The following is a 15,182-nucleotide window of genomic DNA, read 5'->3' as shown; positions in this document are numbered from 1 at the left end:
CAGAGTGATGCTGAAAAACTAATTCATGCATTTATTTCCTCTAGGCTGGACTATTGTAATTCATTATTATCAGGTTGTCCTAAAAGTTCCCTGAAAAGCCTTCAGTTAATTCAAAATCCTGCAGCTAGAGTACTAACGGGGACTAGAAGGAGAGAGCATATCTCACCCATATTGGCCTCTCTTCATTGGCTTCCTGTTAATTCTAGAATAGAATTTAAAATTCTTCTTCTTACTTATAAGGTTTTGAATAATCAGGTCCCATCTTATCTTAGGGACCTCATAGTACCATATCACCCCAATAGAGCGCTTCGCTCTCAGCCTGCAGGCTTACTTGTACGAGGGCTGTCAATAAAGTATAGGTCCTTTTTATTTTTTTCAAAAACTATAAGGATTTCATTCATATGTTTTTACGTCAGACATGCTTGAACCCTCATGCGCAAGCGTGAGTTTTTCCATGCCTGTCGGTGACGTCATTCGCCTGTGAACACTCCTTGTGGGAGGAATCGTCCAGCCCCTCGTCGGAATTCCTTTGTCTGAGAAGTTGCTGAGAGACTGGCGCTTTGTTTGATCAAACATTTTTCTAAACCTGTGAGACACATCGAAGTGGACACGGTTCGAAAAATTAAGCTGGTTTTCAGTGAAAATTTTAACGGCTGATGAGAGATTTTGAGGTGATACTGTCGCTTTAAGGGCTTTTCACGGTGCGAGACGTCGCGCAGCACTCTCAGGCGCAGTCGTCAGCCTGTTTCAAGCAGAAAACCTCCACATTTCAGGCTCTATTGATCCAGGACGTCGTGAGAGAACAGAGAAGTTCAGAAGAAGTCGGTTTCAGCATTTTATCCGGATATTCCACTGTTAAAGGAGATTTTTTTAATGAAAGACGTGCGGACGGGTCCGCGCGTCAGGACGCAACCGGCGCGGTGCGGCGGCACAGGAAAAACACCTCCGTGTTGATAACCATTTGTAAAATCCAGGCGGCTTTTGATGGCTTTCAGTGGAGTGAGTATATGAGAAATTGTTTAACAGCTGGACATGTTCCAACTTGTCCTTAAGGCTTCCAACAGAGGTGTTTTTCCTGTGACGGAGCATCGCAGCGGCTGCGAGCCGACGCTGCAATCCGTCCGCATGTCTTTCATTAAAAAAAAAAAATCTCCTTTAACAGTGGAATATCCGGATAAAATGCTGAAACCGACTTCTTCTGAAACTTCTGTTCTCTCACGACGTCCTGGATCAATAGAGCCTGAAATGTGGAGGTTTTCAGCTTGAAACAGGCTGACGACGGCGCCTGAGAGCGCTGCGCGACGTCTCGCACCGTGGGAAGTCCTTAAAGCGACAGTATCACCTCAAAATCTCTCATCAGCCGTTAAAATTTTCACTGAAAACCAGCTTAATTTTTCGAACCGTGTCCACTTCGATGTCTCACAGGTTTAGAAAAAATTTTGATCAAACAAAGCGCCAGTCTCTCAGCAACTTCTCAGACAAAGGAATTCCGACGAGGGGCTGGACGACTCCTCCCACAAGGAGTGCTCACAGGCGAATGACGTCACCGACAGGCGTGGAAAACTCACGCATGCGCACTAGGGTTCAAGCATGTCTGACATAAAAACATATGAATGAAATCCATATAGTTTTTGAAAAAAATATAAAGGACCTATACTTTATTGACAGACCTCGTAGTTCCTAAGGTTTGAAAGAGTAGAATGGGAGGCAGAGCCTTCAGTTTTCAGGCTCCTCTCCTGTGGAACCAGCTCCCAATTCAGATCAGGGAGACAGACACCCTCCACCACCCCTTTTAAGATTAGGCTTAAAACTTTCCTTTTTGCTAAAGCTTATAGTTAGGGCTGGATCAGGTGACCCTGAACCATCCCTTAGTTATGCTGCTATAGACTTAGACTGCTGGGGGGTTCCCATGATGCACTGAGTGTTTCTTTCTCTTTTTGCTCTGTATGCACCACTCTGTATTTAATCATTAGTGATTGATCTCTGCTCCCCTCCACAGCATGTCTTTTTCGTGGTTCTCTCCCTCAGCCCCAACCAGTCCCAGCAGAAGACTGCCCCTCCCTGAGCCTGGTTCTGCTGGAGGTTTCTTCCTGTTAAAAGGGAGTTTTTCCTTCCCACTGTCGCCAAGTGCTTGCTCACAGGGGGTCGTTTTGACCGTTGGTTTTTACGTAATTATTGTATGGCCTTGCCTTACAATATAAAGCGCCTTGGAGCAACTGTTTGTTGTGATTTGCCGCTATATAAATAAAATTGATTGAAATTCATTGATAATCGCCCGTAAGCTCGCTCGATCAACACCATCCACGTCCTCGCTACCCATTGTTTACATGCGCTGTTAGACGCTGGAACTCTGCTGGTGCCGCGGTGCGTTCTGGGAAACCAAGGGGGATTATGGGAAATGTTAAAGTACTGAATAGTAAACATGTCCACCAAGTCTGGTATCAAAAGAATAATTCTCTCAAGATAGCTGATTTTGTAAATTAAGCCACACTATCTCAAATTCAACAACCAGCTGTGTCAACCCAAGAAGAAATATGAAAAATGTTTTTATTAAAAAAATTTTTTTAATTTTTATGTGGCTCAGTTCAAACATTTTATGTGCAACGTTTTGTGGTGACTGAGCAAAAATTGTAGAAGCCAACCAAAACACAGATTAAAAAAAAAAAAATATATATATATATATATATATATATATATATATATATATATATATATATATATATATATATATATATATGACGACAATTTTGTTATGGTACAAATTTGTGTGGGAAAAGTCAGATGCAGAACCATCCTGGGAATCTAGATAATGAAAAATTTTAATTTTTGGTCAAATGTTAGTTTAGTTATTGCCAAAAATCTGCTTTGGTGATTCAAGGGTGGTTGTAGCACCCCCATCGGGTCATTTCAGGTATTGGTTTTTGCAGAACTTGATATTGAGCTTGTCTGTAGCAGCTTTAGTGATACAAGCTGCACCCACTTTACTCAGCAGTTCTTGCAAAACTGCAAAAAACAAAACAAAACTGGAAAATCCATGCAATATTTTTTTTTTTTTTTTTTTTTGTGGCTCATTTCAAACATTGTACATGCTACATTTTGTGTTTGTGATTGGGCAATAATTGTGGGAGGAGTAGCGAAAAATGCTCGAGGCAAGAGTGGGCGTGGCCAGTGTTGATAAATGCCATAGATATCTATTGAATCACTAGATGGAGGACCGCAGCTATCCACTCCTTTGCTCGCTGTTGCCATAGCCCGCCATCTTGGTTAGTGTCTGACAAGCAGACATAAATAGAAATCACTGTGGACATGATCAATGTTTTCAATAGAGGTTCACCATAAATCTGCATTGTCAGATCTGCAAATCTGCTATTACTGTACTGTTACATTTATTCAAACTCAGTCCCACATTTGTACAGCCAGAAGAGTCTATCAGTCTATTTACATAATAAAACCTGGCAAAAATTATGGAATCACCGGCCTGAGAGGATGTTCATTCAGTTGTTTAATTTTGTAGAAAAAAAGCAGATCACAGACATGACACAAAACTAAAGTCATTTCAAATGGCAACTTTCTGGCTTTAAGAAACACTATAAGAAATCAAGAAAAAAAGATTGTGGCAGTCAGTAACAGTTACTTTTTTTAGACCAAGCAGAGGGGAAAAAAAATATGGAATCACTCAGTTCTGAGGAAAAAATTATGGAATCATGAAAAAACAAAAGAACGCTCCAACACATCACTAGTATTTTGTTGCACCACCTCTGGCTTTTATAACAGCTTGCAGTCTCTGAGGCATGGACTTAATGAGTGACAAACAGTACTCTTCATCAATCTGGCTCCAACTTTCTCTGATTGCTGTTGCCAGATCAGCTTTGCAGGTTGGAGCCTTGTCATGGACCATTTTCTTCAACTTCCACCAAAGATTTTCATTTGGATTAAGATCCGGACTATTTGCAGGCCATGACATTGACCCTATGTGTCTTTTTGCAAGGAATGTTTTCACAGTTTTTGCTCTATGGCAAGATGCATTATCATCTTGAAAAATGATTTCATCATCCCCAAACATCCTTTCAATTGATGGGATAAGAAAAGTGTCCAAAATATCAACGTAAACTTGTGCATTTATTGATGATGTAATGACAGCCATCTCCCCAGTGCCTTTACCTGACATGCAGCCCCATATCATCAATGACTGTGGAAATTTACATGTTCTCTTCAGGCAGTCATCTTTATAAATCTCATTGGAATGGCACCAAACAAAAGTTCCAGCATCATCACCTTGCCCAATGCAGATTTGAGATTCATCACTGAATATGACTTTCATCTAGTCATCCACAGTCCACGATTGCTTTTTCTTAGCCCATTGTAACCTTGTTTTTTTTCTGTTTAGGTGTTAATGATGGCTTTCGTTTAGCTTTTCTGTATGTAAATCCCATTTCCTTTAGGTGGTTTCTTACAGTTCGGTCACATACGTTGACTCCAGTTTCCTCCCATTTGTTCCTCATTTGTTTTGTTGTGCATTTTCGATTTTTGAGACATATTGCTTTAAGTTTTCTGTCTTGATGCTTTGATGTCTTCCTTGGTCTACCAGTATGTTTGCCTTTAACAACCTTCCCATGTTTGTATTTGGTCCAGAGTTTAGACAGCTGGCTGTGAACAACCAACATCTTTTGCAACATTGCGTGATGATTTACCCTCTTTTAAGAGTTTGATAATCCTCTCCTTTGTTTCAATTGACATCTCTCGTGTTGGAGCCATGATTCATGTCAGTCCACTTGGTGCAATAGCTCTCCAAGGTGTGATCACTCCTTTTTAGATGCAGACTAACGAGCAGATCTAATTTGATGCAGGTGTTAGTTTTGGGGATGAAAATTTACAGGGTGATTCCATAATTTATTCCTCAGAATTGAGTACATATTTTTTTCCCTCTGCTTGGTCTAAAAAAGTAACCGTTACTGACTGCCACAGTTATTTTTCCTGATTTCTTATAGTGTTTCTTAAAGCCAGAAAGTTGCCATTTGAAATGACTTTAGTTTTGTGTCATGTCTGATCTGCTTTTTTTTCTGCAAAATTAAACAACTGAATGAATATCCTCTGAGGCCGGTGATTCCATAATTATTGCCAGGGGTTGTGTATATATATATATATATATGTGTGTGTATATATATATATATATATATATATATATGTGTGTATATATATATCCCTCTTTCTCTCAGATTCAGTAGATGCATTTCAGCTGGAGATTGAACATGAAAGCTTCACAGTCAGTTTTTTATTATTTTATTTAAGTTACCGTGTTGCCCAAAAAAAGTGGACCGTGTTTCTCTCTTCACTTTAAATGCGCAGTAAATCACCGTGGATCCTCTTTCTCTTATTTTCCTTTGTGTGCCACGCTCTAGTTTTCTTCTGTTTTTTTTTTTTTCCCCCTGGGGACGTTACAGCGGCACACCCAGGCCTGGCATATGTACTACAACATTAAACAAAGCTTTGAGGCGCAGAATTTGCTTCGATCATTTTTTGTAATCGAATTATTGGAGTTACTCGACTAATCGTTTTAGCCCTAACAAGAAGTTACTGTCTTCTGTGTCTGTGATTGGAGAAATTGTGCATAGTGCGTGTTTTGCATTTTTTTATCCCCAGTTATATAGCTTCATGATGAAGTGGTATAGAGGAGGATTTTCTTAAAAAGACTTGAAAGTTTAGCTGCAAATTGCTAGAAGGTACATCTGAGATGGAAGCCTGGATTTGATCTGTTTTGGTGAGGGGGGGGGGGGGGGGGGAATCCTTCTACGCTCTATTCCAGTATGAACTCCACTAACAGGGACCTTGTTGTGCCCCATTGGCACTATGGTAATCATGAAAGCCCAACAGGAACCCTGAACTCAAAATTGCTAAAGGGGCTCTGGTGAAACAAGAGGTCCTGAATGGTAGCTCAGGTGGAGGTGGTGATGGCTAGTAATCCAACAGCTGTGAAGGTGGATGAAAGCTGCAGCAGGTCCTCAGACTCCGATCAGCTGGTGTTTCCCAGGTATCGAACCAGCTAGGCTAAGGATCTGTCAAGGCACCTACTATTTTCTTCAAAGTTTAAGTCCAGACACTGTTAAGCATGTCCACACAAAGGATAGTGGGTCTTATGTGGCCCTGTGGGCAACGTTAGTATCACTCGCGCGCTGCGCAAAAATTGGTGACTTGCTATCACTCAGACTATGTTCAGAAACAGGGTTTTGGGGGCTTTATTTCACAATACTGGCTTTGTCTTTGGTGCTGGTGTGAAACGTGTTTCATGGGGCGGAGAAGTGAAGTCAGTGCATACGCCAAGGTGGAAGATGAAACAGAATTTAACTTTTTAACCTCTTAACATGCCTCTTAAAATAGGTGGTCAAGGTTAGCATCTTTGAACTTGTCCAAGGTCTGTGTCCCAAGAATATTCCCTGTGAATTTGAAGACTCTGGCAGTAATAGGACTGGACATATGCTGAGCACAGACAGACGGACGGACGCAAAGTCTTCGCAATACCTGATGGCCATATTTTATGGCCTCTGGTAAAAATAACAATTACGTAGACTATCGGCATGTTGTCAAATCACTATGCAAATAACTGACTCCACTGCCAGGGATTTAGGGCCCCATGAAAAGAAATCTTATGAGGCCCATATTTTGTCTATTCTCATTGTATTAGGGGCCTCCCTGGGCCCCTGCCCCTGTCAGTCATGGGCCTCTAGAATCCTTCTCCTTATTCACCCCTGCTCCACAGAAGATAGTTGTGTGAGAGAATGTTGTAGAATGGATGCACAGAAATGATTGTTCACATCCAAATTAAAGATTTTCTCGCTGTATTTTTTGTGTGTCATTAGTAGAATATTTGTGGCCTGGTCAGGACTGTTATTAAGATGCCGGTTTATAATGCTGTCAGGAAAACAATGTATAGCTAGTTTCACCCTCCGTGGCAGATATACAGGGGTGGATGTATTTAATATCTTAGTCTGAGATGTTAAGTCCTAAACTTATGCATAGTTTGAAGTGTGATTGCTTTGAGTGACAGCTTGTTTGTTGGTCCCAACTAGATGGTGCGCGGTCTTTGCCCCTATTTGGGTATGGCAGCTGAGAATGGCTGCCCATAGATTAGACAGCACGGCAGAACAAATATGAATATTATATTAAATGCACAATAACATATTTTCACAAATTATTTTAAATATGCCCATAAGAAGCCCACTGACCCAAAATACCAGTTCACCCAATTTGGCATAGATGGAATAAAAACTAGATTTCTGTGCACACACGCATTTTTATCTTTGTATGTATGGGGTACGTGTGTCTGTAATGTATGCAATTAATCAAGATGAGAGACAGTAAATAAAGGTTTTATTATAAACAACAGGAAGTGATGTGACAATAAAGCTTAAAGTACATTTGTTAGTCACTTTTAATTTACTGTTTATGGTTATTTGTCCAGTACACAGTCATGTGACGACAAACTCAGATGAAACATTCAAAATAATTATTTAAGCATTTAATTATGAATGAATGAATTTATTCGGCACACACAGATCCAAAACAACAAGAAACTTACAAAGAATGAAATTAATCCAACAATGCACCCAGGCACCCGAAAGGGTGAAGGCAGAAGCAAAAGCTTGGAAACGCCCACCCCTTTAACCAAAAAATAAAAATTATACATATGTATATAAAATTATACATATACCCATGATAATTAATACAAAGTATAAATTAATCCCTGAACTAAAATTTCAAAAAGACAAACATGCAAACGGAACTGCACCAAAAACAAAACTAAATCAACTAGAAGCACTCGGAGAGTGCAAACCTCCGCCAAGGCCATGGGGTCGCTGACCCCATAACATCTACATGCCGTGGAATCATTGAACCTAAAAAAGTCTAACAATGATGTTTGCTCAGTAGTAAAAAAAAAAGTTTCATCTGCTGTGACTGGATAGCATGTATCCTTAGCGCTTGACATCACAGTTTATTGCAACTTGCACCTTTCCCAGAAGCTATTGTCATCTGAGCACTGATATTGATATTGCATGTGCTTATAGACAAAAACAAATAAGAGACAAAATTCAATTTATTATTCAACTAAACTGCAAATATATGAATTTTTTAACATTTATGAAACACTTCTCTTAATAAATAACAAAACTATTTTTTAAGTGTTGCATGTGCTACACAAGGCCATAGGATCACTGACCCTAAAGAGATTATCCTTTGCTGAGATAATCCATCCCACCTCACAGGTGTGCCATATCAAGATGCTGATTAGACACCATGATTAGTGCACAGGTGTGCCTTAGACTGTCCACAATAAAAGGCCACTCTGAAAGGTGCAGTTTTATCACACAGCACAATGCCACAGATGTCGCAAGATTTGAGGGAGCGTGCAATTGGCATGCTGACAGCAGGAATGTCAACCAGAGCTGTTGCTTGTGTATTGAATGTTCATTTCTCTACCATAAGCCGTCTCCAAAGGCGTTTCAGAGAATTTGGCAGTACATCCAACCAGCCTCACAACCGCAGACCACGTGTAACCACACCAGCCCAGGACCTCCATATCCAGCATGTTCACCTCCAAGATCGTCTGAGACCAGCCACTCGGACAGCTGCTGAAACAATCGGTTTGCATAACCAAAGAATTTCTGCACAAACTGTCAGAAACCGTCTCAGGGAAGCTCATCTGCATGCTCGTCATCCTCATCGGGGTCTCGACCTGACTCCAGTTCGTCGTCGTAACTGACTTGAGTGGGCAAATGCTCACATTCGCTGGCGTTTGGCACGTTGGAGAGGTGTTCTCTTCACGGATGAATCCCGGGTCACACTGTCCAGGGCAGATGGCAGACAGCGTGTGTGGCGTCGTGTGGGTGAGCGGTTTTCTGATGTCAATGTTGTGGATCGAGTGGCCCATGGTGGCGGTGGGGTTATGGTATGGGCAGGCGTCTGTTATGGATGAAGAACACAGGTGTATTTTATTGATGGCATTTTGAATGCACAGAGATACCGTGATGAGATCCTGAGGCCCATTGTTGTGCCATACATCCAAGAACATCACCTCATGTTGCAGCAGGATAATACACGGTCCCATGTTGCAAGGATCTGTACACAATTCTTGGAAGCTGAAAATGTCCCAGTTCTTGCATGGCCGGCATACTCACCGGACATGTCACCCATTGAGCATGTTTGGGATGCTCTGGACCGGCGTATACGACAGCGTGTACCAGTTCCTGCCAATATCCAGCAACTTCACACAGCCATTGAAGAGGAGTGGACCAACATTCCACAGGCCACAATTGACAACCTGATCAACTCTATGCGAAGATGTGTTGCACTGCATGAGGCAAATGGTGGTCACACCAGATACTGACTGGTATCCCCCCCCAATAAAACAAAACTGCACTTTTCAGAGTGGCCTTTTATTGTGGGCAGTCTAAGGCACACTTGTGCACTAATCATGGTGTCTAATCAGCATCTTGATATGGCACACCTGTGAGGTGGGATGGATTTTCTCAGCAAAGGAGAAGTGCTCACTATCACAGATTTAGACTGGTTTGTGAAAAAATATTTGAGGGAAATGGTGATATTGTGTATGTGGAAGAAGTTTTAGATCTTTGAGTTAATCTCATACAAAATGGGAGCAAAACCAAAAGTGTTGCGTTTATATTTTTGTTGAGTGTAGAAACTAGAATGTCAAAATTCCCCCTATCCCGCAATGGTAAAGAATCCTTTAAAAAAAAATTCCTGGATCCGGATCGTGATCTGGATCACCACTAAAATTTAATCACTTGTTCGTCTTGTCATTTCCAACCACTCCACAAAATTTCATCAAAATCCGTTCAAAACTTTTTGAGTTATCCTGCTGACAGACAGACAGACAAACAAACTCGACCGAAAACATAACAACCTTGGTGGAGGTAATAAACCGAATTCATCATGCTATGAATGAATTTATTCAGCACACACACAGTCCAAAACAACAAAAAATTCACAATGAAGAAAGAAAATAATTACAATGCATCTGTGTGCCTAAAGCAAAGCTTATTAATGCTTACCCCTTTAATTATGTTGTCATTGACTATCATTGCTTTAAATTTGACTATTATAGTGATTGTGAATGCTTTAAAATTGTACATAATAGGGGTGGGGTTTCTACATGTGCAAGTATAAGATTCCCTTCTTGACCAAACGTTCACTCTGTTTAACTATTCCTTTAATATTAGAATATAAAAAGAAACAGCTCTTTCAAATGATGACGGTGGTGCTGAAGAGTTTATTAATATTTTGATGGACTGCATGGTGATTTTCATAACAGTTTCCTTTGGTGTGGGCGTTAAAAATTACAAGCGTGCATTCATGGGACCTAACTGATTAGGCTACCGATACCTGCTAAAGGAGATGCAGATCCAAGGTGGATCTGCATGTTGATTTTGGCACAAGTTTTATGCCAGATGCCTTTCCTGACACAACTCCACAATTATTGTCCCTGTTGGTAAATGATATAATAATTGATCAACGTATTGATTTATTCTGCCTAACAGAAACCTGGTTACAGCAGGATGAATATGTTAGTTTAAATGAGTCAACACCCCCGAGTCACACTAACTGTCAGAATGCTCGTAGCACGGGCCGGGGTGGAGGATTAGCAGCAATCTTCCATTCCAGCCTATTAATTAATCAAAAACCTAGACAGAGCTTTAATTCATTTGAAAGCTTGTCTCTTAGTCTTGTCCATCCAAATTGGAAGTCCCAAAAACCAGTTTTATTTGTTATTATCTATCATCCACCTGGTCGTTACTGTGAGTTTCTCTGTGAATTTTCAGATCTTTTGTCTGACTTAGTGCTTAGCTCAGATAAGATAATTATAGTGGGCGATTTTAACATCCACACAGATGCTGAGAATGACAGCCTCAACACTGCATTTAATCTATTATTAGACTCTATCGGCTTTGCTCAAAAAGTAAATGAGTCCACCCACCACTTTAATCATATTTTAGATCTTGTTCTGACTTATGGTATGGAAATAGAAGACTTAACAGTATTCCCTGAAAACTCCCTTCTGTCTGATCATTTTTTAATAACATTTACATTTACTCTGTTGGACTACCCAGCAGTGGGGAATAAGTTTCATTACACTAGAAGTCTTTCAGAAAGCGCTGTAACTAGGTTTAAGGATATGATTCCTTCTTTATGTTCTCTAATGTCATATACCAACACAGAGCAGAGTAGCTACCTAAACTCTGTAAGGGAGTTAGAGTATCTCGTCAATAGTTTTACATCCTCATTGAAGACAACTTTGGATGCTGTAGCTCCTCTGAAAAAGAGAGCTTTAAATCAGAAGTGTCTGACTCCGTGGTATAACTCACAAACTCGTAGCTTAAAGCAGATAACCCGTAAGTTGGAGAGGAAATGGCGTCTCACTAATTTAGAAGATCTTCACTTAGCCTGGAAAAAGAGTTTGTTGCTCTATAAAAAAGCCCTCCGTAAAGCTAGGACATCTTTCTACTCATCACTAATTGAAGAAAATAAGAACAACCCCAGGTTTCTTTTCAGCACTGTAGCCAGGCTGACAAAGAGTCAGAGCTCTATTGAGCTGAGTATTCCATTAACTTTAACTAGTAATGACTTCATGACTTTCTTTGCTAACAAAATTTTGACTATTAGAGAAAAAATTACTCATAACCATCCCAAAGATGTATCGTTCTCTTTGGCTGCTTTCAGTGATGCCGGTATTTGGTTAGACTCTTTCTCTCCGATTGTTCTGTCTGAGTTATTTTCATTAGTTACTTCATCCAAACCATCAACATGTTTATTAGACCCCATTCCTGCCAGGCTGCTCAAGGAAGTCCTACCATTATTTAATGCTTCAATCTTAAATATGATCAATCTATCTTTGTTAGTTGGTTATGTACCACAGGCCTTTAAGGTGGCAGTAATTAAACCATTACTTAAAAATCCATCACTTGACCCAGCTATCTTAGCTAATTATAGGCCAATCTCCAACCTTCCTTTTCTCTCAAAGATTCTTGAGAGGGTAGTTGTAAAACAGCTAACTGATCACCTGCAGAGGAATGGTCTATTTGAAGAGTTTCAGTCAGGTTTTAGAATTCATCATAGTACAGAAACAGCATTAGTGAAGGTTACAAATGATCTTCTTATGGCTTCGGACAGTGGACTTATCTCTGTGCTTGTTCTGTTGGACCTCAGTGCTGCTTTTGATACTGTTGACCATAAAATTTTATTACAGAGATTAGAGCATGTCATAGGTATTAAGGGCACTGCGCTGCGGTGGTTTGAATCATATTTGTCTAATAGATTACAGTTTGTTCATGTAAATGGGGAATCTTCTTCACAGACTGAAGTTAATTATGGAGTTCCACAAGGTTCTGTGCTAGGACCAATTTTGTTCACTTTGTACATGCTTCCCTTGGGCAGTATTATTAGACGGTATTGCTTAAATTTTCATTGTTACGCAGATGATACCCAGCTTTATCTATCCATGAAGCCAGAGGATACACACCAATTAGCTAAACTGCAGGATTGTCTTACAGACATAAAGACATGGATGACCTCTAATTTCCTGCTTTTAAACTCAGATAAAACTGAAGTTATTGTACTTGGCCCCACAAATCTTAGAAGCATGGTGTCTAACCAGATCGTTACTCTGGATGGCATTTCCCTGATCTCTAGTAATACTGTGAGAAATCTTGGAGTCATTTTTGATCAGGATATGTCTTTCAAAGCGCATATTAAACAAATATGTAGGACTGCCTTTTTGCATTTACGCAATATCTCTAAAATCAGAAAGGTCTTGTCTCAGAGTGATGCTGAAAAACTAATTCATGCATTTATTTCCTCTAGGCTGGACTATTGTAATTCATTATTATCAGGTTGTCCTAAAAGTTCCCTAAAAAGCCTTCAGTTGGTTCAGAATGCTGCAGCTAGAGTACTGACGGGGACTAGCAGGAGAGAGCATATCTCACCCGTGTTGGCCTCTCTTCATTGGCTTCCTGTTAATTCTAGAATAGAATTTAAAATTCTTCTTCTTACTTATAAGGTTTTGAATAATCAGGTCCCATCTTATCTTAGGGACCTCGTAGTACCATATTACCCCATTAGAGCGCTTCGCTCTCAGACTGCGGGCTTACTTGTGGTTCCTAGGGTTTGTAAGAGTAGAATGGGAGGCAGAGCCTTCAGCTTTCAGGCTCCTCTCCTGTGGAACCAGCTCCCAATTCAGATCAGGGAGACAGATACCCTCTCTACTTTTAAGATTAGGCTTAAAACTTTCCTTTTCGCTAAGGCTTATAGTTAGGGCTGGATCGGGTGACCCTGGACCATCCCTTGGTTATGTTGCTTTAGACGTAGACTGTGGGGGGTTCCCATGATGCACTGTTTCTTTCTCTTTTTGCTCCGTATGCATCACTCTGCATTTAATCATTAGTGATCGATCTCTGCCCCCCTTCTCGGCATGTCTTTTTCCTGGTTCTTTCCCTCAGCCCCAACCAGTCTCAGCAGAAGACTGCCCCTCCCTGAGCCTGGTTCTGCTGGAGGTTTCTTCCTGTTAAAAGGGAGTTTTTCCTTCCCACTGTGGCCAAGTGCTTGCTCATAGGGGGTCGTTTTGACCGTTGGGGTTTTTCATATTTATTGTATGGCCTTGCCTTACAATGTGGAACGCCTTGGGGCAACTGTTTGTTGTGATTTGGCGCTATATAAGAAAAAAGTTGATTGATTGATTGAATTACACTAAGAATAGAATTTCTCAGTCAAATGTTGCTAATTTTAACAAAGCTTTTCATAAAAATGGAAGAAGATCAAATGAAGCCACCACAGTAATGGCTGCATGATGGGATTTCTCATACAGGCCGTGATGAAGGCTGTGCCAGGAAGATGTGTGAGGAAGATGACTGTGGCAGAAGCAGTGACAGAGGTTGACTGGTGAGTTACAGTTAAGGTACAAACAGAAACAAAATATTGTTAAAAGACTAATTAGAAAATTAATACCACTTAAGCAGTCTATATGGGTGCTTTTTTTTTTTTTGAAAATAGAATTAACCTTTTCTCCTTTTGCTTTGAAGTGACAAAGATGAGCTCAACGTGGCAGTCCAAAAAGAAATGGAGACACGTGGACATCCACAACGAATTTTAAACAATTGCCATGTTTACATTAGATAGAATTTTATTAATCCCCTGGGAAGACTCCCTCAGGGAAATTGAGTTTCCAGTAGCATTGTCTAGCAGGACACAGGGTAAGAAGCACACAGTATCAAAAGTAGAAGTAAGAAACAATTTGCATAAAGTAAAAACAAAATATAAATACCAGAACAACTGGCTTACTGGCTACAACTGCTCCTCTCCTTCCCATCCACTGTCTTCCTGTTACTTCTCCTCCCCCTGAGTGAGTAGTTGTACAGTCTGATGGCCTGAGGGACAAAGGGATTTTCCCATCCGCTGGTCCTGTACTTGGCTGAAGAGGCTCCTCTGGTTGCTGATGACGGTGTGCAGAGGATGACTGGAATAGTTCATAATGTCCAGCAGTTTGTCCAGTGTTCTCTGCCACCATCACCAGAGAGTCCAGCTTCATGCCAACCACAGAGCCAGCCCGCCTGATCAGTTTGCCCAGCCTGGATGTGTTGCCCCCCGCAGCCTCTTCAGAAAGTACAGCCTGCTGTGTCCCTTTCTGTACAGGTGGTTGGTGTGGGTTGTCCAGTCCAGTTTGCTGTCCAGCCACAGTCTGAGGTACTTGTAGGAATCCACAGCCTCCAACTCAACTTCCTTGATCAGAACTGGTTGCAGTCTTGGTCTGGACTTTCCAAAGTCAATGACCACCTCCTTTGTTTTTGAGGTGTTGAGTTGTAGATGGTTTGTGTGGCACCAGGAAGCAAAATCCCTCACTAAGCTGCTGTACTTCTCCTCTTTGTCATCACTGATGCATCCAACACTGGCTGTGTCATCTGCGAACTTCTGGATGTGTGACAGCTCAGAGTTGTAACAGATGTCTGAGGTGTACATGATGACGAGAAGAGGGGCCAGCACCATGCCCCGTGGTGCTCCGGTGCTGCTGATCACAGTGTCAGATGTGGTGTCAATCAGCCCGACACACTGCGGCCTGTTGGTGAGGTAGCTGGAGATCCAAGTGACCAGGCAGGGGTCCACTCGCATCCTGTTCAGTTTGT

At 41.0% G+C, this 15,182-nt stretch overlaps 1 protein-coding gene across 2 annotated transcripts in view; it reads left to right on the top strand.

The window, feature by feature from the left end:
* LOC117519151 (UDP-N-acetylglucosamine/UDP-glucose/GDP-mannose transporter-like) overlaps nt 1–14,365 on the top strand; it is a 79,279-nt gene extending 64,914 nt beyond the window's left edge. The window contains exons 13-14 of one of the 2 annotated variants that reach the window (XM_034180463.1): nt 13,871–13,944; nt 14,085–14,365. In XM_034180463.1, the coding sequence (XP_034036354.1) occupies nt 13,871–13,941 (71 nt within the window). In that variant the 3' untranslated portion in view covers nt 13,942–13,944; nt 14,085–14,365. Of the gene's footprint in view, nt 1–13,870; nt 13,961–14,084 lie in introns of both variants that reach the window. The other variant, XM_034180462.1, reaches the window with a different exon arrangement.
* The last annotated feature ends 817 nt before the right edge of the window (nt 14,366–15,182 follow it).

Source organism: Thalassophryne amazonica, chromosome 10 (genome assembly GCF_902500255.1).
Source record: "Thalassophryne amazonica chromosome 10, fThaAma1.1, whole genome shotgun sequence".
Taxonomy (NCBI): domain Eukaryota; kingdom Metazoa; phylum Chordata; class Actinopteri; order Batrachoidiformes; family Batrachoididae; genus Thalassophryne; species Thalassophryne amazonica.
Note: the sequence above shows the minus strand (reverse complement) of the source record. Positions and strands in the feature narration are given on the sequence as shown.